At 41.4% G+C, this 20,007-nt stretch overlaps 1 protein-coding gene across 5 annotated transcripts in view; it reads right to left on the reverse strand.

The window, feature by feature from the left end:
- slc12a2 (solute carrier family 12 member 2) overlaps positions 1-18,247 on the reverse strand; it is a 149,350-nt gene extending 131,103 nt beyond the window's left edge. For 2 of the 5 annotated variants that reach the window (XM_061847501.1, XM_061847500.1), the window contains exon 1: positions 15,490-16,540. In XM_061847501.1, the coding sequence (XP_061703485.1) occupies positions 15,490-16,065 (576 nt within the window). In that variant the 5' untranslated portion in view covers positions 16,066-16,540. Of the gene's footprint in view, positions 1-15,489; positions 16,541-18,123 lie in introns of those variants that run through there. The other 3 variants (XM_061847504.1, XM_061847499.1, XM_061847497.1) reach the window with 3 other exon arrangements.
- Positions 18,248-20,007: the final 1,760 nt, after the last annotated feature.

The raw sequence follows: 20,007 nt of genomic DNA on the forward strand, positions 1-20,007 counted from the left end.
AGAAAATGCACAAATACACTTGTATTTAGTTTTTAAAATATTGTATGGCTCTTTTGGAATTACATTTAAGAATATGTACCGTTTATGGCTCTGTCAGGCAAAAAGTTTCCTGACCCCTGCTGTAGATGGATATACTATATATTATCTATTGTAAATATATTTTTTGAGCAATTAAGTACACAAGTGCGTACATTGCGCCCCCATTCGCGGTTCACTGTTCTGGTACTGCGTAATCGTAGATTTTGGTATCTCAAGGTTTTTTTTTTTTCCTTTACTTACCATATTTTCACGATCGTAAAGTCTGAAATTTTCATCGTTGACATGGTGCCTTACACCTTGTGTGCACACTGAGTTCCAACAGTTCCAACAGTTAAACAGTGTTGCATTATTAGCATGCATTCCAGCAAGTGTTTGAGGATGTATGTAAGCTACCATATGATATGCTTTATAATGATACGAGGCTGTAAGGAACAACAGCATTTCACATCTGTAAGCAGAAGAGGCTTACATTGCCCCACATGCTGCATGTGCATGTAGCCAGGTCATTACTGACGATGTTGTACACACACACGGTGTCATATTGAAACTAAAATTACACAACAGCAAACAGAATTGCATAACTTGCAAATAATAAAATGAAAAAAAAAAAAGACTCACGAAATAATTGACACAAAACATGCACTTTAAATACTATTTACATGCTTCCAGTGAGTGCTGCTCTAGATGAAACTAGCAGAGTTCCATACCTCTAACAAGGTTAACCATCACTTTACTAAATTAATACATTGTGATTCCCCTTTGATGACAATCAGCCACTCAACCTCTACTCACTCAAAACAGTAGTGACTTATTGATTACTATGAGCAGCCATCAATGTATAGTGGAATTTCCATTCCAGATTTTGAGCCACACAGACACGAGGATATGTCAATCTAAGGCAATACAAGAGACACACCAAGGTCACTAACTTCTACACTGGCATGTTTGAGAGCCAAAACAGCTGCCAATTAAGTTATTTTTCAGTTTATCCCACATATTTGCTGTGCCTGTAATTTGATTTGATGAAAATACATGAAACCAAGATGATGACAATACAGTACGATGCACAAGCTTTTAGAATGAAAATAATTCTGAGAAAACAAAGAGAGCTGTATTTCTACAGTATAGCCTTGAGAAAAAATAACCATAGCCTTTCATCACAAACTATTTAATGGGCCAAATATAGCACAGATTATTAACTGCTTCTAAATTTCCGCCGTGTTTTTACTCATCGCACCTTGACTGCTCAAGAGCTTTGAAAAACTGCTGCACCATATGCAACATAGAAAGTAAAAAAATTCTCCTGAGCTATAAATATTAAATCCTAAATCTTTTAACCAGATACCAAAATGTCTTGCATTAGAATGGAACTAATATAAGGAAAAAAAGCTACTATTTTTGTCTCTCTTAAGATCTGTGTTACAAAAAAGCTTAAAGTGTACTTTGTGTAATGAAAACTAGTTAGTCATGCATCAACATTTTTTTTTTTTTAGATTATTTGGGACCTCTTTCACACACAAATGTGCAACGAACAAGCACCATCTTTGACAGCAACGGTTCCTCTAGTTGTAAATAAATATTTGTAATTTAATCCATTCATTCATTCATTTTCTGAGACGCTTATCCTCAGAAACGTCGCGGGATTGCTGGAGTTTATACCAGCTATCTTCGGGGAGGAGGCAGAGTACACCCTGAACTGGTCGTCAGCCGATCGTAAGGCACATATAAACAACCATTTGCACCCACATTCACACTTATGGGCAATTTAATGTCTTCATGCATGTTTTTGTGGGAGGAAATCAGAGCCCCCGGAGAAAAACAACCCAGGCATGGGGAGATCATGCAAACTCCACACAGGCGGGGCCAGGATTTGAACCCCAGTCCTCAGAACTGTGAGGCTGACGCTCTAACCAGTCGTCCACCGTGCCTCCCCAAAGGTGCTATTGACCTGAAAATTTCAGATTTTGGGAACAACCCAAGTAATCTGTGCAAACGAATAAAGTAGAATAAATAAAATCAGAAATTAAGTTTGTGTCATGATCCTGCTGCTCCAGCCCGGGCTGTGCGGGTGCCCGTGCGGCCGCGCTAATTGGAAGGCACACACCTGTGCCTCATGCGTGCTGATTATCCCGTGTATTTATAGGACCACGATGACGACTGGTTCTCGGCCAGATCGTTGAGGTTCATGTCCCGTTCCAGCACTCTAGTATCCCCGATCGTCAACCCGTGTGTACCGACCTTCGCCTGTTCTCCGACCGACCCCGTAAGCCTGACTCCCTTGATACTCCTGCCTGCTTTGCTCATTCTCCCGTGTACCGACTCCTGCCTGCCTGCTGACCTGCCCTCTACGCCCGACGTCCCAACTACCGCTGCTGCATCTGACTGCCTGCCCGATCCCTGACCTTCTAATAATAAACGTTTTTCCCCGAACTACCTTGCATCTCCCGAATCCTGCATTTGGGTCCCACCTTCGTTCCGATGGGTCGTGACAGTTTGCTGTAAATATGTCAAATGAAAACCCATAACAGGAGGTCCCAAAACGCAAAGAAAGCAAAGATAGCACCTAAAATCTATCAATCATCATTAGACTCTACACGATCAAGATTTTTGGGGCCGATCACTAAATTTAAAAAAACAATTCAATTACAAGGTGAAGCAATGAGTCTATTTAAATGACCTGTTCATTTACTGTATATACTCATCAACTTAATTGCCAATAAAATACATATTTACAGAAACATTCATCTTTGGTCATCTATTCAGATGGGTGAAGAATAGTGACAGATAGAACATATTCTTCTTCAGTCTTCTATTAGATGGCTGTAAGTACATACATCAATTAACTCTACTTTTTGTGACATTTTTGAATGTTGGTGTGAGATGCTCCAATTATGCAATATGTTCCTTGGAGCCACAAAGATTGGAAATCACTGCTTTGTTCGGGTCATGTATTCTAATCAGTCAAGTCAAACCAACATAAAAATGACAGAAATAATGTGTGCTAGCTTACTTTATTAATAAAATTACCTCACCCACAATGAACTTGAGAAGAATTTGACAGAACGGCAGTATGTTTATGCACAACCATTATTGATAGCACGAACTAGCTAGGCTATGTATGTTTTGCTACCTGCTTGCGAGGTGTAGTAAAAGTACATGACTACCAGCACATGATTTTCCCTATTTGTCCTCATAATAGAGTCGGTGTGATCCACTCGTATTGATGTCGCCACAGGAATGAGTGTATTCTGTCACATTTCAGTTTACAAAATAAAGCCCAATGATCGTAAAAAACAGGATTGCTGTCAGTAAAAACAACCACTTTTGTAATTCTTTTTGTACTTCTATTTTGTTTTTTTTTTTGTCTTCTATTGTGTGTGGTTAAATGTTCTTAAACGAAATACAAGTGCTTTGTTATATTTTGCTGGTTTGACCAAGGGGATTTATTCTAAATTCACACGTAACATATGCTATAAACTGTGAGATAAATTAGCCCCCCCACTCCCAACTATTATTTTTTGTAATAGCTCTATACAATCCTACCTGTCATTTAGAACCCACAAAGTAATCAGTGCACATGAGGAAGTGGCACACGGCCACGCTGCCGCCCGCGGCGGTTGCTGTCAAAAACACCCGACTTAACTCAGTGCTTCCACAGCAGCACGCAAGCTTTGGCACGCAGGGCGTGCTAGCACGCTCCGCACGGGACCATGGAGAACCAAGCACCTGACATATTTAGTACATGGTGTAAAAATGTTAGGGTTGGCGGGAATTTATAGGTTCTCCAATGGTCATGTGGGCAATGACCGTGAGACCTGGAAGGGCGTGACCGTGAGGAACGGTCCCCTTGATCAGAACCCGAGCGGTGTTACATTCCTTTCTGGTAAGGGTGGGACACCACCAAGCCTGCCAATTCTGCTCATCAATTTTCAGGACAGAATTACTAGGCACATCCGAGGTGGAGAGGGGGTCCGGTGTGGTGGCCTCAGTATTGTATCACTGCTTTTTGCAGATGATGCAGTTTTGTTGGCTTCATCAAGCCATGATCTCCAACTCAACTGAACTGAAGATCGACACGAAGACAGGCAGTGTCTACAATAATGTGGAGTTTGTATTGGTCCGTTGTGTCGAAGAAGCTAAGATGAAAGCCGAAGTTCTCTATTTACCAGTCAATCTACGTTCCTACTCTCACCTATGGCCAGGAGCTCTGGGTCATGACCGAAAGAACAAGATCCCAGATACAAGGAGGCAAAATGAGTTTCCTCTGCAGGGTGTCCAGGCTCTTCCTTCAAGATGGTGTGATAGGTGAGAAGCTCAGTAATCAGAGAGGACCTCCGGGAGGGTATTAGATTAGACCCGGTGCTCATCCGCATTGAGAGGAGCCCCTCTGTTTAGGATGCCTCCTGAATGCATCCCAAGTGAGGTGTTCGGGTGTGTGCTATTCTTAGACTCCACCTCTTACCATTTGTAGAATTTACAGCGATTTTATCATTGCTATCGATATCGACCGATCCTGATCATTTTATTATTTTATATATATCATATTTTTTTCATTTGATAGGCTTTATTATCATAATTTTCTAAGTCGATCATTGACCCTGCAAAAGACATTTACTTCACCCTAGTAACAGTTGAAAAATGTACGGGTGTGGTCAGTCACGCCCGCAGATATAAAGTTGCGGGTGTCATGATCCTGCCTTCCTTGATCGATCTCCCGTGTACCAACTCCTGCCTGCCCGCTCACCTGCTCTCTTCGCCCGACGTCCCAACTACCGCTGCTGCACCTGACTGCCTGCCCGATCCCCGACCATTTAATAATAAACATTTTTTCCCGAACTACCTTGCATCTGACGAATCCTGCATTTGGGTCCTACCTTCGTTCCGATGGGTCGTGACAGCGGGTGTGATTAAGGATGTAATCTCAAGACTTTAAAATAACTTACCGAGTTGTTATACCAGACATTTTTAAAGAGGTCAATAGAGATTCAATTTCAAAAGTAAATATTCATATAATCAAGTCATTTTATTTCATCATGATGTATAATCTTGCGTAATTTACAGTGCTATCTATTGTCAATCCATTGATGAAAGCTAGCAGTAGATTATATATATCTTCCTACAGCATGGAGAGGGGAGAAGTTTTCAACTTCATGATAACGCGGTACCACGGGGGGGGGGGGGGAATGACCATTCGCACTTAGATATATGGACAGACTAGTAAATCACAATCCCATACTTATCATACTTAGATACTGAAACATTACCTGTGTTATATCCCAGAATTTTCAACTGCCGTAAATAAGAAGCTGGCTTGTGAGAACGCACCTTAGTGTGTGCGCGCTCGACGTATTGGCCACACCTGAATCAAATGACGAGTTGGATGATAGTCTTTGGGGTTTTTTTTGGGAACACCGTCAACCAAAACTGCCTCACGATCGACACATTGAGCACCCTTGGTGTAACTGAATTTCCTTTGACATGGCTCATGATGATGACTTTCGATGTAAATGCACTTCCAGTACGTGAAGCAGCTCTGAACATGTGCTTTTGGCATCACTTCCGTACATGCTCAGTAGGGTTACCTTGCATTTCCTGTTCCCGGATGAATACTGATTGTTTAGGATCAGCGTTGTTTTGTCATCAACGTTTTTTTAAATAAACCCGTAAATGAATGTCAAGACTACACGAAATAAGCGACACCTTTCAATATCTATTTTTTTCTACTCGTAACAAATTTTATGCACGTGATTTTTCGTGCTCGACTGTGCAGATTTTCGAGTGCCATGGCGCATGAGCGTGATTCTGACTGTCAAATGTGAGTGACTGCCAAGAATACAAAAGCAAATTTGTTTTTTAGCCTTCTTGTGTCTTTTGACGGCCAATGAACGGACTCAGACGGACACGTAATTCTTGGATCTCGCAACAAGACAAATTAGCTTTTAAACATTTGCAGTAGGTTAGAATACTGGGTAAATACTTAGTATTCTGATACAACTGCATAACTTTTTATACCCGTGCTCTAGCTTGTCAACTCAAAATGACCTGTTACACTGATTACCATGGGAACAAGAGCAGATCGTGCAAACTGTATTCTACAGGGATGAGAATCACTAATTTGGAAAAACACAGAAAATGTCTGCCTTTTGGGTGTTATACTTCAGAAATAAGAACAAGTAATTTGTTTATATATATAAACACATATATGAGAGAGAGAGAGAGAGAGAGAGAGAGAGAGATCATGAAATATAAAAGTGAGCGATAAAATGCATGATCTACAGGGCCAGTGCTACGGATAGGCCTAATCGTATTAACAGTTGTCAATTATATAATATTTGAGAAATGTATGTCCAACTTGCCTTTGTGTTTCCTGGTTTGGTTATGATCCTGGATATTTTTTTGCTCCTATCGGAACACAAGAGCGCACAGCACTTTGCCGGGAAGGTCCACTTTTTGTAGGTGTTCGGTTAGACATGTTGATACGTTTTCGTTCCTATCTTGCACGGTTACACTTTTTTCAAGCCATGCCCATCTGAAACAGTTTTTTACCCCATGGTTTTTATCAATTTCCCCGGCACGATCTTCATCTTTTCGCTCCAAGACTTTCGCCATACTGGAAAACATGCAGAATGCTTGATAACATATGCGTACGTATGTCTATAAACTATATCTATGCCGTAGTAAACAGAATGCTTCTCTAAGAAATGTCAGAGTGAAAATACCGAAGAAATTCTGCCGGAAATCGGAACGTTGTCGTTATTATAAATGCCAAATTTAATGCCAACAGGTAGCAATGCCATAAACAGGTAGCAATGCTGTTTTCCGCTATCACAGCTGTGACTAATTACATGACGAGCGTTGCCGATAGATGCTGGTGGCCGGTCTTGATCACCGCCTCGCCCCGCGTCAAGCCGTATCCCCACACAAAAAAAATTCTCAACGAATCTACACGTTTCACAACAATGACATTTTCAGCTGAAAAAACTCAGAATTCCGCGAATCCGCGGAAAATTGTAATCCCTGATTGTAAGGACAAAATGGGGAAAAATGTGTTGGTGGTCACCAGTGCTCAGGAGAGGCCTTTCGTTCAAGGCTTGCTTGAGGTATGTTCACTTACTTTTAATTCACCTCGCAAACAGGCAGGATGACTTTATGAAAGACATTATGTAACCTAGGAAGCTAGTGGTAGCACTAATGGTTGTGTGTAAACATGCTGCCATTCTGTGGAATCACGCTATAAAGTTTCGGTGGCTACGTCTCCAGCCATTTTCTTGTCAGTTCTCGTTAATTCACGCTCTCTCATGGAGAACGAGATTTAAATTTTTGATGGCATCTCACATTGCAAAACACTGGAATATGAGCAGGGATCATAAATAAACTTAATTTTGGCACGAACGAGACAGAGGGTAGGACCCAGATGCAGGAAGCCGAGACGTAAGCGTGGATTTTATTTTTGAAACAATGTCAAAAATCGTACATGGCAAATATGAAAACGTCACGACTTCATATGGCTCAGTAACGCTATGACATGGGACGCGGCAGTTATGCGAGCTGACGCTCGTGAACACACATGCATATAAACACAACAAGTGCCATGAAAAACAAGACTTAAATTCACAACATAATCAGGACGCAAAGAGGTGCAGCAGTGCACACAAGGAAGTGGCACACGGCCATGCCGCCGAGGCTGCTGTCAAACAGTGACGAACCACGTCCCTGACATGATTAATACGTGGTGTAAAAATGTTATGGTCGGCAGGAACTTTTAGGGTCAGTCGGGAAATCGGATCCATAAGCTTTTTTACGCCTTATTGAGCCAAGGCACGTATGTTACATTTGAAAACAAAAAGTCACAAAAAGTAGATCCACAAGTCAATTACATTAATTCCTCTGTACTTTGCGATTCACCTATTGCGGCTTCACTGCATTGAATTTTTTTTACGTACTGTATTACGGGAAGATGCATTGATACAAGTTGAGTGATGTTCCCCAGCATGACATCGACCAATTAGAGCATGTGTGGATTTATCTCGTGAGCTGATTGACTACACATCATCGAAGCCCGACCTAGCAACTCTCTCTCCCTCCTCTTCCTTGTCCTTCCTGTCCACCATTTTCTGCTCTGTTGACTGTGTGCGACAACCTCTCGTGTTCACGAAGCGCTGTACTGATGCAAAAGCTTCCTCGAAATTGTCAAAAAAGAAGAGGAAGAGGATCAGCGTAAAAGTAAAACTTTTGGATATGATCAAAAATGGCATAAATTACGCTTTTGTGGCGCCATTATGGTGTGAATGAATCAGAGGTGCACTCCATAAAGGGTGTGGTAAACATCCATAAAACCGCTTCAATAACTTTTAATACGGAAGCGAAATGTGTGATGATGAAGAGGCTATAGATAGTGCTGATGAACCTCAAGCTGCAATGAGGGAGAACATTTATTATGCCTTTATATGCCACTGTCATATATAGATGAAAAAGATACATTGTTTATTGTAAATAAAAAAATATGACAAATTAAGTGGATGGGGGGATGGGACTTGGAACAGATTAGGCTATAGAGCTCGTGCACGTTTTCACGGAGCCATACTGCTGGTCAAACAGACCTGCTCAACATTATGGGACACAATGAATCGGAGCAGAATATTCACAATGCCCGAGACTTGTTGTTTTGTTTGTTGTCACAATAGACGATTTCTTCAAAGAGATCATTCTATAGAATACCAGCTAAAAAGACCAGAAAAGATCAATGTATTTCGGCAATTAAATGTGATGGATGGTGCCCAACAAAATACACACGCCCGTGTAGCGATCATTTCAGATGGGAATTATTCATTTCAATCTCAAATGATCAAAAAGTATTTATAACACCAAATTGACTCATTTGAGAACAATGCTTATTGAAAAAAAAAGAATTAACCGTCTGTCTGTTTACGGAGCGTGTGGGAGCAATACGCTTTTGTGTACGGAGGGAAAAAAATATTCCAGTCAGAGTTAATAAATGCTAGTGTGTGTGGAACCAGGCGTGATTTATTTAAATATTGGTATTTGGATTGAAAAAAATCTGAGTGGTACATCACGATGTGGGATTGATTGAGAACAGATCCAGCAACGAAGTATTTGTATGCCTCGAGAATTTTAAATGCTTTCAAACTCTTCTGTGTAATTCTTGACACTTACTCACCAGAAAAATGAGTAGATCCAGTTGTCCAATACAAGCGGAAGCAGGCTAACAGTCAACTTTCTTATCGGCAAAAACATCTACTTCGTAATTAAATATGCCAAGTGCCTCTAATTTTTCGGCGTACATTTGTTTATTATCACCTTCTAAAGGTTTAACGGTATCAGACAAAACTCTGGATGTCGTGCTATAAGACATACTTTCGTATCGTCTCAATTGACTTTTGACTTCTGTTTGACCAGCAATATGGCCAGTCACGTGATTTCGGTGACGTAGGTGCACAAGCTCTATGTGGATGTAAAAAGCATTTCTACTAACGAAAAAAAAAAAATCACGTTATGAAACGACTTCCGGAAAAAATTAATTTTGTTAGTAGAGGCACCACATGACCCAACTAGAGCAGTGATTTCCAATCTTTATGGAGCCAACGAACATTTTAAAATTGGAAAGCACCAACAAACAAAAATGTCTCAACAAGTAGATACATTTTTGGTGTATGTACTTCTTGGCGTCGAATACAAGAACATGAATTTGTTAAGTCTGTCAGTATGCCTCACTGGCATAAATAGATGAAGATACACAACACAACTTGGCGTTGAACACTAAAGAATGTGGAGATGATTGTGGACTTCAGGAGCCATCCTTCATCACAGCTACCCCTGACGCTGTCCAACTGTCTTGTGTCAATCGTCAAAACCTTCAAGTTCTTGGGAATTACAGTCTCAAAGGACCTGAAATGGGGGATGAACATTAACTCCATCCTCAAAAAAGCCCAGCAGAGGGTGTACTTCTTGCAGCTTCTGAGGAAGCACGGCCTGTAACAAGAGCTTCTGAGACAGTTCTACACAGCGGTCATCCAATCAGTACTGTGTACAGTGAAGAAAATAAGTATTTGAACACCCTCCTATATTGCAAGTTCTCCCACTTAGAACTCGTGGAGGGGTCTGACATTTTCATTGTAGGTGCATGTCCACTGTGAGAGAGATAATTTAAAAATAAAAATCCAGAAACCACAATGTATGATTTTTTTAACGATTTATTTGTGTGATACAGCTGCAAATAACTATTTGAACACCTGTCTGTCAGAAGAATTCTGACCCTCAAAGACCTGTTAGTCCACCTTTAAAAGTCCACCTACACTCCATGCATTATCCTGAATTAGATGCACCTGTGTGAGGTCGTTAGCTGCATAAAGACACCTGTCCACCCCATACAATCAGTAAGACTCAAAGTTGTAACATGGCCAAGACCAAAGAGCTGTCCAAAGACACCAGAGACAAAATTGTACAGCTCCACACAGCTGGAAAGGGCTACAAAGAAATTGCCAAGCAGCTTGGTGAATAAGTCCTCTGTTGGAGCGATCATTGGAAAATGGAAGAAGCAAAACATGATGGTCAATCTCAATTGGAGTAAACCCCATGCAAGATGTCACCTTGTGGGGTCTCAATGATCCTTAGAAAGGTGAGGAATCAGACCAGGACTACACGACAGGACTTGGTCAATGACCTGAAAATAGCTAGGGCCACCGTTTCCAAGGTGACTGTTGGTAATTGGTAATCCACTAAGACGTCATGGTTTGAAATCATGCATGGCACTGTAGTTTCCCCTGCTTAAACCAGCACATGTCAAGGCCCATCTTAAGTTTGCCAATGACCATTTGGATGATACAGAGGACTCATGGGAGAAAGTTTTGTGGTCAGATGTGACCAAAATTGAACTTTTTGGTCATAATTCCACTTACCGTATTTGGAGGAAGACAAATGATGAGTTCCATCCGAAGAATGCCATCCCTGTTGTGAAGCATGGGGGTGGCAGCATCATGCTTTGGGGGTGTTTTTCAGCAAATGGGACAGGACGACTGCATTGTATTTCGGAGAGGATGAGCGGGCACGTATTGTGAGATTTTGGGGAACAACTTCTTTCCCTCAGTCAGAGCATTGAAGATGGATCGTGGATGGGTCTTGACATGACAATGACCCAAAGCACACAACCAGAAAACCAAGGAATAGCTCTATAAGGAGCATATCAAGGTTCTGACGTGGCCTAGACAGTCTCCAGACGTAAACCCAATAGAAATCTTAGGAGGGAGCTGAAACTCTGTGTTTCTCAGTGACAGGCCAGAAACCTGTTTGATCTAGAGAAGATCCGTGTGGAGGAGTGGGCCAAAATCCCTCCTGCAGTATGTGCAAACCTGGTGAACAACTACAGGAAACATTTGATCTTTGTAATTGCAAACAAAGGCTACTGTACCAAATATTAACATTGGTTTTCTCAGGTGTTCAAATACTTACAGTATTTGCAGCTAGATTTTTCTTTTTAGATTATCTCTCACAGCGGACATGCACCTACGATGAAAATCTCGTAGAAAGACCTCTCCATGATTTCTAAGTGGAAGAACTTGCAATATACCAGGGTGTTCAAATACTTATTTTGTTCATGTACCTCCATCACAGTCTGATTTTGGGGCCGCCACAAAAAAGGACAAACTTAGACTGCAACGGACAATTAAAACCGCTGAACGGATTGTCGGCATCATGCTACCCACGATCGAAGACTTGGACGCAACGCGAATTAGATCCAGAGAAGTTGTCAACTAGTCCTTTCGGACCCTCCACATCCTGGCCACCAGCTCTTCCAGCTCCTTCCGACAGGAAAGCGCTACAGATCAATGAAAGTCAAATTGTTGATCAGCAAACCTACTATTTTTTCTGCCTTGTGGAGTGTGCATGTTCTCTCCATGCCTGCGTGGGTTTCCTCTGAGCACTCCGGTTTCCTCCCACGTGCCAAAAAACATGCAACATTAATTGAACACTCTAAATTGCCCCTAGATGTGATTGCGAGTTCGTCTGTTTGCCTGAACCCTTGTGAGGATAACCGGTAAGTGTATATATATATATATATATATATATATATATATATATATATATACACACCACACACACACACACACACACACACACACACACACACACCACACAGTCATTGTGATTTGATGGGCACAATCGCGGCCGCGCGCCATTGCACTCGCAAATCTGCACAGTTGAGCACGAAAAATCACACGAGTGAAATTTGCTGAGTAGAAATACATAGACATTCTCAGCACACATGAAAACCAAACATTATTTTCTACAATCAGGAGTATAGAAGAGGATTGAGAAGCTTGTTTTTTTATTTTTATGACACAGCTCTGTCATTCTTAATGTTTATTCGATTAATTTACCAATAAAAATATATAATTCCTTGTATCACATTTACGTCTGAAAGTTATTTGTATGCATGTAACCTGAAGAACAAGAAAGAGTATTAGTCATGTTAGTAGACCGCAGTTGACCGGCATGTTATAGGCTATTTTTTGGCTGTGATTATAGAAAAGTGGCTCATGAAAATTTATTTTGGCTAAAAAAAAATGGCTAATGATGAAAAAAGGCTATCCAGGGCCCTGAGTTTTACCAAAAGCTCATGTTCAGAGCTTCTTCATGTGCAGCGAGCATTTTTACTTTGAAAGTCATCAATATCATGAGCCATCTCAAAGGAAATTCAGTCACACTGAAAACATTTCAGGGATATAACACAGGTAATGTTTCAGTATCTAACTATAATAAGTATGAGATTGTGGTTTACTTTGACTTGATCTAATTTCTAACAGACTTGTCTGTCCATATATGTAAATGCGAACTGTCATTTTCCCGTGGTCCCCATTATCTTGAAATTGAAAATTTTTCCTCTCTACATGCTTTAGGAAGATATCATATACTGCTATATTTCATTAATGGATTGACAATAGATACCACCGTAAATTACACTAGATTATAGCAATACATCAAGATTGCTGACACAAATGTTTGTTACAATGTATTGCTAGCTTGCTGCCGGTAACGCCGATTATGTTGAACTAAACTTTCAGCATTTTCAAAACATTGTGGGTATAGACCGTTCGTGTTTATTCCTTGACAGGCCAGTGCATTTAACTTTTTTTCCCAGATAAAGTTTGTCAGATTAAGGATAAAAAAAAAAATTACATACCGTTTTGTATCATGTTCTACTAATATCAGTTGAAATTGGAAAATTAACATTTCTGAGTAAGAATTTTTTTTCTCTTTTTGTTATTTGTTTATTTTATTTTTAATTTACAGTTATGTTATATTAATCCAGTAAGTTATTTTAAAGTCTTGAGATTCCATCCCTAATCACACCTGCAACTTTATCTGCAGGCATGACTGGGGGACCACACCCGTAACTATATCTGCGAGCATGACTGACCACACCCATGCATTTTTTCAAATGTGACTGTATATACTGTATATCAGTCACTCACATTTGATGAGCCCGTTCGTGCCCGCGCACCATTGCGCTCGCAAATCTGCAACAGTCGAGGACGAAAAAAATCACATGCGTAAAATTTGTTACAAGTAGAAAAAAATAGATATTGAAAGACGTCACTTATTTTGTGTAGTCTTGACATTAATTTACGTGTTTATTTCATAAACGTTGTTAACAAAACAACCCTGCTCCTAAACAATCAGTAGTTACCCGGAAACAGGAAATGCAAGTTAACCGTATTGAGCATGTACAGAAGTGATGCCAAAAGCACATGTTCCAAGCAGTTTCACATACTGCAAGCGCATTTACGTCGAAAGTCATCAAGATCATGAGCCATGTCTAAGAAATTCAGTTACACCTGGGGTGCTCAATCCGTTGATAGCAAGGCACTTTTGGGTGATCGTGTGACGGCGTGCCCCCCCAAAAAAAGACTGTAATCCACTTCGTCGCTTGATTCAGGTGTGGCCAATACATCGAGCACACGCACATAAAGGTGCGTTCTAGCAAGTCGGCCTCCTATTTTCGGCAGTCGCGGCATGCGCGTGTGCACACCCACCCTCACTTCCGGTAATCGTTTTCTAGAACTCGGTGGTTAGCTCCAAAAATCCTCATCATGTAAACCCCAGTTATTTGTTTCCAATTCACCAATCAGACAACAAAAGGCAGTCACGTGACCATGCGTATCCCCTTTGCGAGGAAATCCAAACTCTTTATTTTGGAGAGGGAGAACAAAAAAACAAACTGCGACTCGAGTGCGTTTACAAACCAAAAGCAACAACCTTGTTATGCAGTACTTAAATGGTGACTCCCCAAACTTGGATATTTCAGCTAACTTTTAACTTGAGATAAGACCTTGTGGTATGTCAGTGTTTTTGTTGTTGTTTTGGCAGTGGATGTGACAAAGGTAGCACATGCGCATTTTTAAGGAACAGTTCTCTTAATTGAGTTAATAATAATAAAATAATATTTGGCTACTCTACCCACCTTTGAAAAAGGACAATACTAACTGTACTTCATTGTAAACTATGCCCGTGCACACACACACGCACACACACATCAGCTATGGTCAGCAAACAGGTTCTTCATGAAGTCATTTAAATGAATACAGCTAATGTTTCTGTAGGGTCCAATGGAGGTATAGTTTTTTTGGCAGTTAAAAATTGAAATGGTGGTAGATGCCTGTTGACTCCCACATATTTTATTTTATGTTTGTGCTTGAATTAAAAGTTGGGTGACAAGTTTTTACTGGAGTCTTCCATTCATCCATTTTCTTAACCACTTATCATCAGAAGGGTCGCAGGGAGTGCTGGAGCCTATCCTAGATGTCAACGGGCAGGAGGCTAGGTACACCCTCAACTGGTTGCCAACGAATTGCAGGGCACATCGAGACAAGCAGCCGCACTCACAATTACACCTAGCGGCAATTTAGAGTGTCCAATTAATGTTGCATTTTTTTGGGATGTGGGAGAAACCCCACACAGGCACGGGAAGAACATGAAAACTCCACACAGGCGGGGCCAGGATTCAATAATCTTAGAACTGTGAGGCCAAGGCTTTACAGCTACTCTACCGTGCCCCCTTACTGGAATCATATTATTCTAAAGTAACAGTATTCTTGAGTACAATACTTGGTTACTCTACCACTTCTGTAGATATATATATATATATATATAGAGAGAGAGAGAGAGAGAGCGAGAGAGAGAGAGAGAGAGAGAGAGAGAGAGAGAGAGAGACAGAGAGAGAGAGAGAGAGAGAGAGAGAGAGAGAGAGAGAGAGAGAGAGAGATGCATATAATGTGTTGCTTTATTGTGAACTTGAGATGTTGGTTATCAAGAGCATACAGTTCTAAATAGGAGTACTGTACTTTCCAGACTTTCAGCCCGGGAAGATGAACTTCGACGGTACGACAAGTTTAACGTTGCATGCTAAGGAACCCCCTGGGCTCTTTGTCTTACCTTGTCCAACTCGTCGTGCAACTCCGACAGGGTGGGTCTGATCAGCTTCTCCCCCAACGGTGCGGCTGTCTGGCGGTAAAAATCGATGTTGGGCACGGCATCGATGGTGTTGTGCCCAAAAGTCCTCAGGTAATAGGTGTTGGTGTGTGTGTCATAGTGATAGTGATGCTGGCCGCCAGTGGATGAATGTAAACTAGTCTCGCTCATCACTGTGTCGCCGTTCTGCATCCCGTCGGAAGGCACTGTATCTGGAGATGTCAGACTCCCAGCTCCGCTTGGGTCTGCAAAATTTACCACCCGAAATCGTCCTTTAGCTTCTTCGCTGCTTGGCCCTGGGTATTCCGGAGGAGCGCCAGGGTTGGCCTGATCGCTGGATGGGACAGTGGCGGAAGCTTCGGAACTCAGCGACTCATTTTCGGAAACTACCGCAGCTGCCTCCGCCACAAGGTCCACCTGGAAACGACTCTGACTATGCGTCGGACCGGGCGGCTTTTGCCCTGCGTCGGGAGCTAAAAATTCATTCTCCGCTGGGCCGGTCTCTCCCAGAGCGGGATCTGGAGTTGATGACACCGACATAACACACCACACACAGACTTAACGGTTGAACCGTATATGAGAACAAACGTAAGGTCCTAGGTCCGTGACGAGAGGAACTGTGGCAGAGGAGAAAATGCGCTTAGAACACCGTATGGATCGCTCTAAGAACGAAAAATTCCCCGTTAGTTCCAAACGTGGCTACAAGTCGGATACTTTAAGCTACCTATTGACTTTTTCTTCCTCAGCCGCAAAGCAAAAGGCAATTTTTTTCTTCCCCACTCCCACCAAACTTGAGTCCGTCGAAATACCGTCTTCCTGTAATTTACAGCAGGATGCTGGTGTCGACCTTGCCACAATTGCTCCTAGCTTCCGAGCGCCTCCCTCGCCAGTAATATACACACACTGCTGTCCGCATCACTGATGGGTGGGTTCCTGCTATGTGTGACCTCGCGAGATGTTCATGTTCTCGTCTCAGTTTTTAGTCGCGCACAGGTGGGGGTTGAGTACTGTGTGAGGGGAGGGGTAATGAGATCGAATATAGTATTTTCTTTTATAGACTATGGTCTTTAAAATGCATTATTGAATTCAAGACATACATTTAATCTATATTATTTTGTATTCTGTCTGTTTTAACCATTTTTGAGTTTCCTGGTTGTGGAAAAACTAAATAGTGTTCATTAAAAAAAGCAACAACTTCACTACAATGTCTGCTTTTTTGAAAGCCAGTGAAATCCAGAGATAGATACATACATTAGACACGCGGTGTTAGGTGGGTGGATGATGGATGGAAGTGCTGAAATCAAGAAACACTCATGACATAAGCACAAGTATTTAAGATGGTTCTCTGGATTAATTAGTTCATGAACAGATATTGTCCAAATTAGGACAATACTGGAATTTACATCTAGTCATGTGGACAAACGAGTCCTCCCTAACAACAATTATACAGTCAGAATCCCCAGCTTTAAGTGCCTTGTGCAGTCCATGCTTTCACTGGATGGTTCAGGAGGTTATGATCTAATGTGAATGTATGCCCTTTAAGATTATATATTAAGAATGATTCTGAACTCCCATTGCTTTGTATTTTTAGCTGTACAGAAAGACAACAGTTATGACTAGCTTGCAGCTGAGGTCTGAGCAGGAAAAGTACAGTACTCCTATTTAGAATGTAAATAATTCCACATCAGGTATGTTTGTGTACAAATAAAACCTTTTTGTGTTTTGTGTTAGGGTTAGCACTAACCACCCATCACCCACCCTCTCCCACCTCTCATGTTCATTTGTTTAAAAAAAAAAGCCTAATACTTTTGGGTGCTCCCTCGTGCTCCGGGGACCTCAAGCACTTTGTTCAACGATGCCTCAGGTCGTTTCTGGTTGACATACAATGTTGATTGTACAATCAGCTTAAAGTTGTTGTAAAGGTTAACATTATCCTTCTGATACAATGCAGTACTTCAATCCAGGGTGTTGTATGTTCTGGAGCCTGGATATGAATGCACAATATCTGAATTGCAAGGTGGACGTGCTAACCAGTCGAATAACATGCCACTAAGAGAGAATTTTAAATACACAGTCAAATAGTAAACCTGCACGATAAACCATGCATTCACTACTTCGGAGCAGCACAGAAAATTTCAACACAAAAGTGATAGTGTGCACAAAACTACACTGCATATCACAGAAAGAATAACATATCCCACAGTAAAGCAGGGTAGTGGCAATATCATCTTGGGTTTCTTGTTCTACTAGTTGAAATTGTGGCCAAAACTCACTCATGGTTTCATCGCACCGTAACACAAAATGATTAGGAAGTCTCTGGTGAAATATTGTGGTAAGAAATGGGAAATTTGCTTACAGGGACACATTACAGCACAGAAAGACATCCAAATCACTATTTCTTTGTTAAAGACAGTTGTTTGACATAGGTGACCAGATCGAATACACGTTACTGGGTGGGGAAGTTAGACAAATTTCCCATTCATTCCACCAGTGTTTCCACATTTACATTGAAAAAGTAGCTTAGTTACTTAACTGATTACTGGAGTGTAAAAGTAACTTATTCAATATAAATCACTGATGGTGTAGTTGTATACACACCTTTCCTTGGTACAGGCAGCGTGTGACTGATTCCCGCTCAATGATGGTGTCGATATCTGGGACTGCCAGGTGACCAGTTCAGGGTGTAGTCTGCTTTAGCCCTAAGTTGGCTGGGATATGCTCCAGCTCTCTCCCTGGATAAATGCAGAGGTGTTGTGTCAGGAAGAGCATCTGGTGTAAAAATTGTACCAAACAAATATCAGTGTTCATCAGAAATGACATGCTGTGCAACCCCTAACAGGCCAAGCCTAAAGAAACATGTACAAAAGTAACTCATTTACTTTACTAATTATTTGATTTCAAATGTAAAAGTTAGAAAAATGTAACCTTTTATTCGCTTTCAACAGCTGTGAAGTGGCAGAAATCTCATTTATCCACAGTACAAAAAAAAGTTTTCACTTAACCGTGCCCATTACTTGGTAATGCACACTACACCAGTTACAGAATGTCAAAAAAACCCACTTAAATACGATTGTGGTTTAAGCCACATTAAAAAAGCAATTTAGAGCAGACTTGACAATAAGTATTTGAAAACCCTACTATATTGCAAGCTCTCCCACTTAGAAATCATGTAGGGGTCTGAAATTTTCATTGTCGGTGCATGTCCACTGTGAGAGAGATAATTTAAACAGAACAATCTAGAAATCACAATGTATGATTTTTTTAACAATTTATTTGTGTGATACAGCTGCAAATAAGTATTTGAACACCTGAGAAAACCAATGTTAATATTTGCTACAGGAGCCTTTGTTTGCAATTACAGAGGTAAAATGTTTCCTGTAATTGTTCACTAGGTTTGCACACACCGCAGGAGGGATGTTGGCCCTCTCCTTCCCACGCATCTTCTCTAGATCAGACAGGTTTCTGGGCTGTCGCTGAGAAACACGGAGGTTCAGCTCCCTCCAAAGATTTTCCATTGGGTTTAGGTCTTGAGACTGGCTAGGCCACGCCAGAACCTTGATATGCTTCTTACGGAGACACTCCTTGGTTTTCCTGACTGTGTGCTTCGGGTCATTATCATGTTGAAAGATCCAGCCACGACCGCTCTTCAATGCTCTGACTGAGGGACAGAGCTTGTTCCCCAAAATCTCACAATACATGGCCGCAGTCATCCTCTCCTTAATACAGTGCAGTTGTCCTGTCTCATGTACAGAAAAACACCCCCAAAGCATGATGCTGCCACCCCTATGGTTCACAACAGGGATGGTGTTCTTCGGATGGAACTCATCATTTGTCTTCATCCAAATACGGTAAGTGGAATTATGACCAAAAAGTTCAATTTTGGTCTCATCTGACCACAAAACTTTCTCCCATGACTCCTCTGTATCACCCAAATGGTCATTGGCAAACTTAAGATGGGCCTTGACATGTGCTGGTTTAAGCAGGGGAAACTACAGTGCCATGCATGATTTCAAACCATGGTGTCTTAGTGTATTACCAACAATCACCTTGGAAATGGTGGCCCCATGTCTTTTCAGGTCATTGACCAAATCCTGTCGCGTAGTCCCGGGCTCTATCCTCACCTTTCTAAGGATCATTGAGACCCCACGAGGTAATATGTTGCATGGAGCTTTACTCGGATTTTGATTGACCGTCATGTTTAGTTTCTTCCATTTTCTAATGATTGCTCCAACAGTGGACCTTTTTTCACCAAGCTGCTTGGCAATTTCTCTGTAGCCCTTTCCAGTCATGTGAAGTTGTACAATTTTGTGTCTGGTGTCTATGGACAGCTCTTTGGTCTTGGCCATGTTACAAGTTTGAGTCTTACTGATTGTATGGGGTGGACAGATGTCTTTATGCAGCTAACGACCTCACAGAGGTGCAACTAATTCAGGATAATACATGGAGTGGAAGTGGACTTTTAAACAGGTCTTTGAGGGTCAG

This window comes from Syngnathoides biaculeatus, chromosome 17 (genome assembly GCF_019802595.1).
Source record: "Syngnathoides biaculeatus isolate LvHL_M chromosome 17, ASM1980259v1, whole genome shotgun sequence".
NCBI lineage: Eukaryota > Metazoa > Chordata > Actinopteri > Syngnathiformes > Syngnathidae > Syngnathoides > Syngnathoides biaculeatus.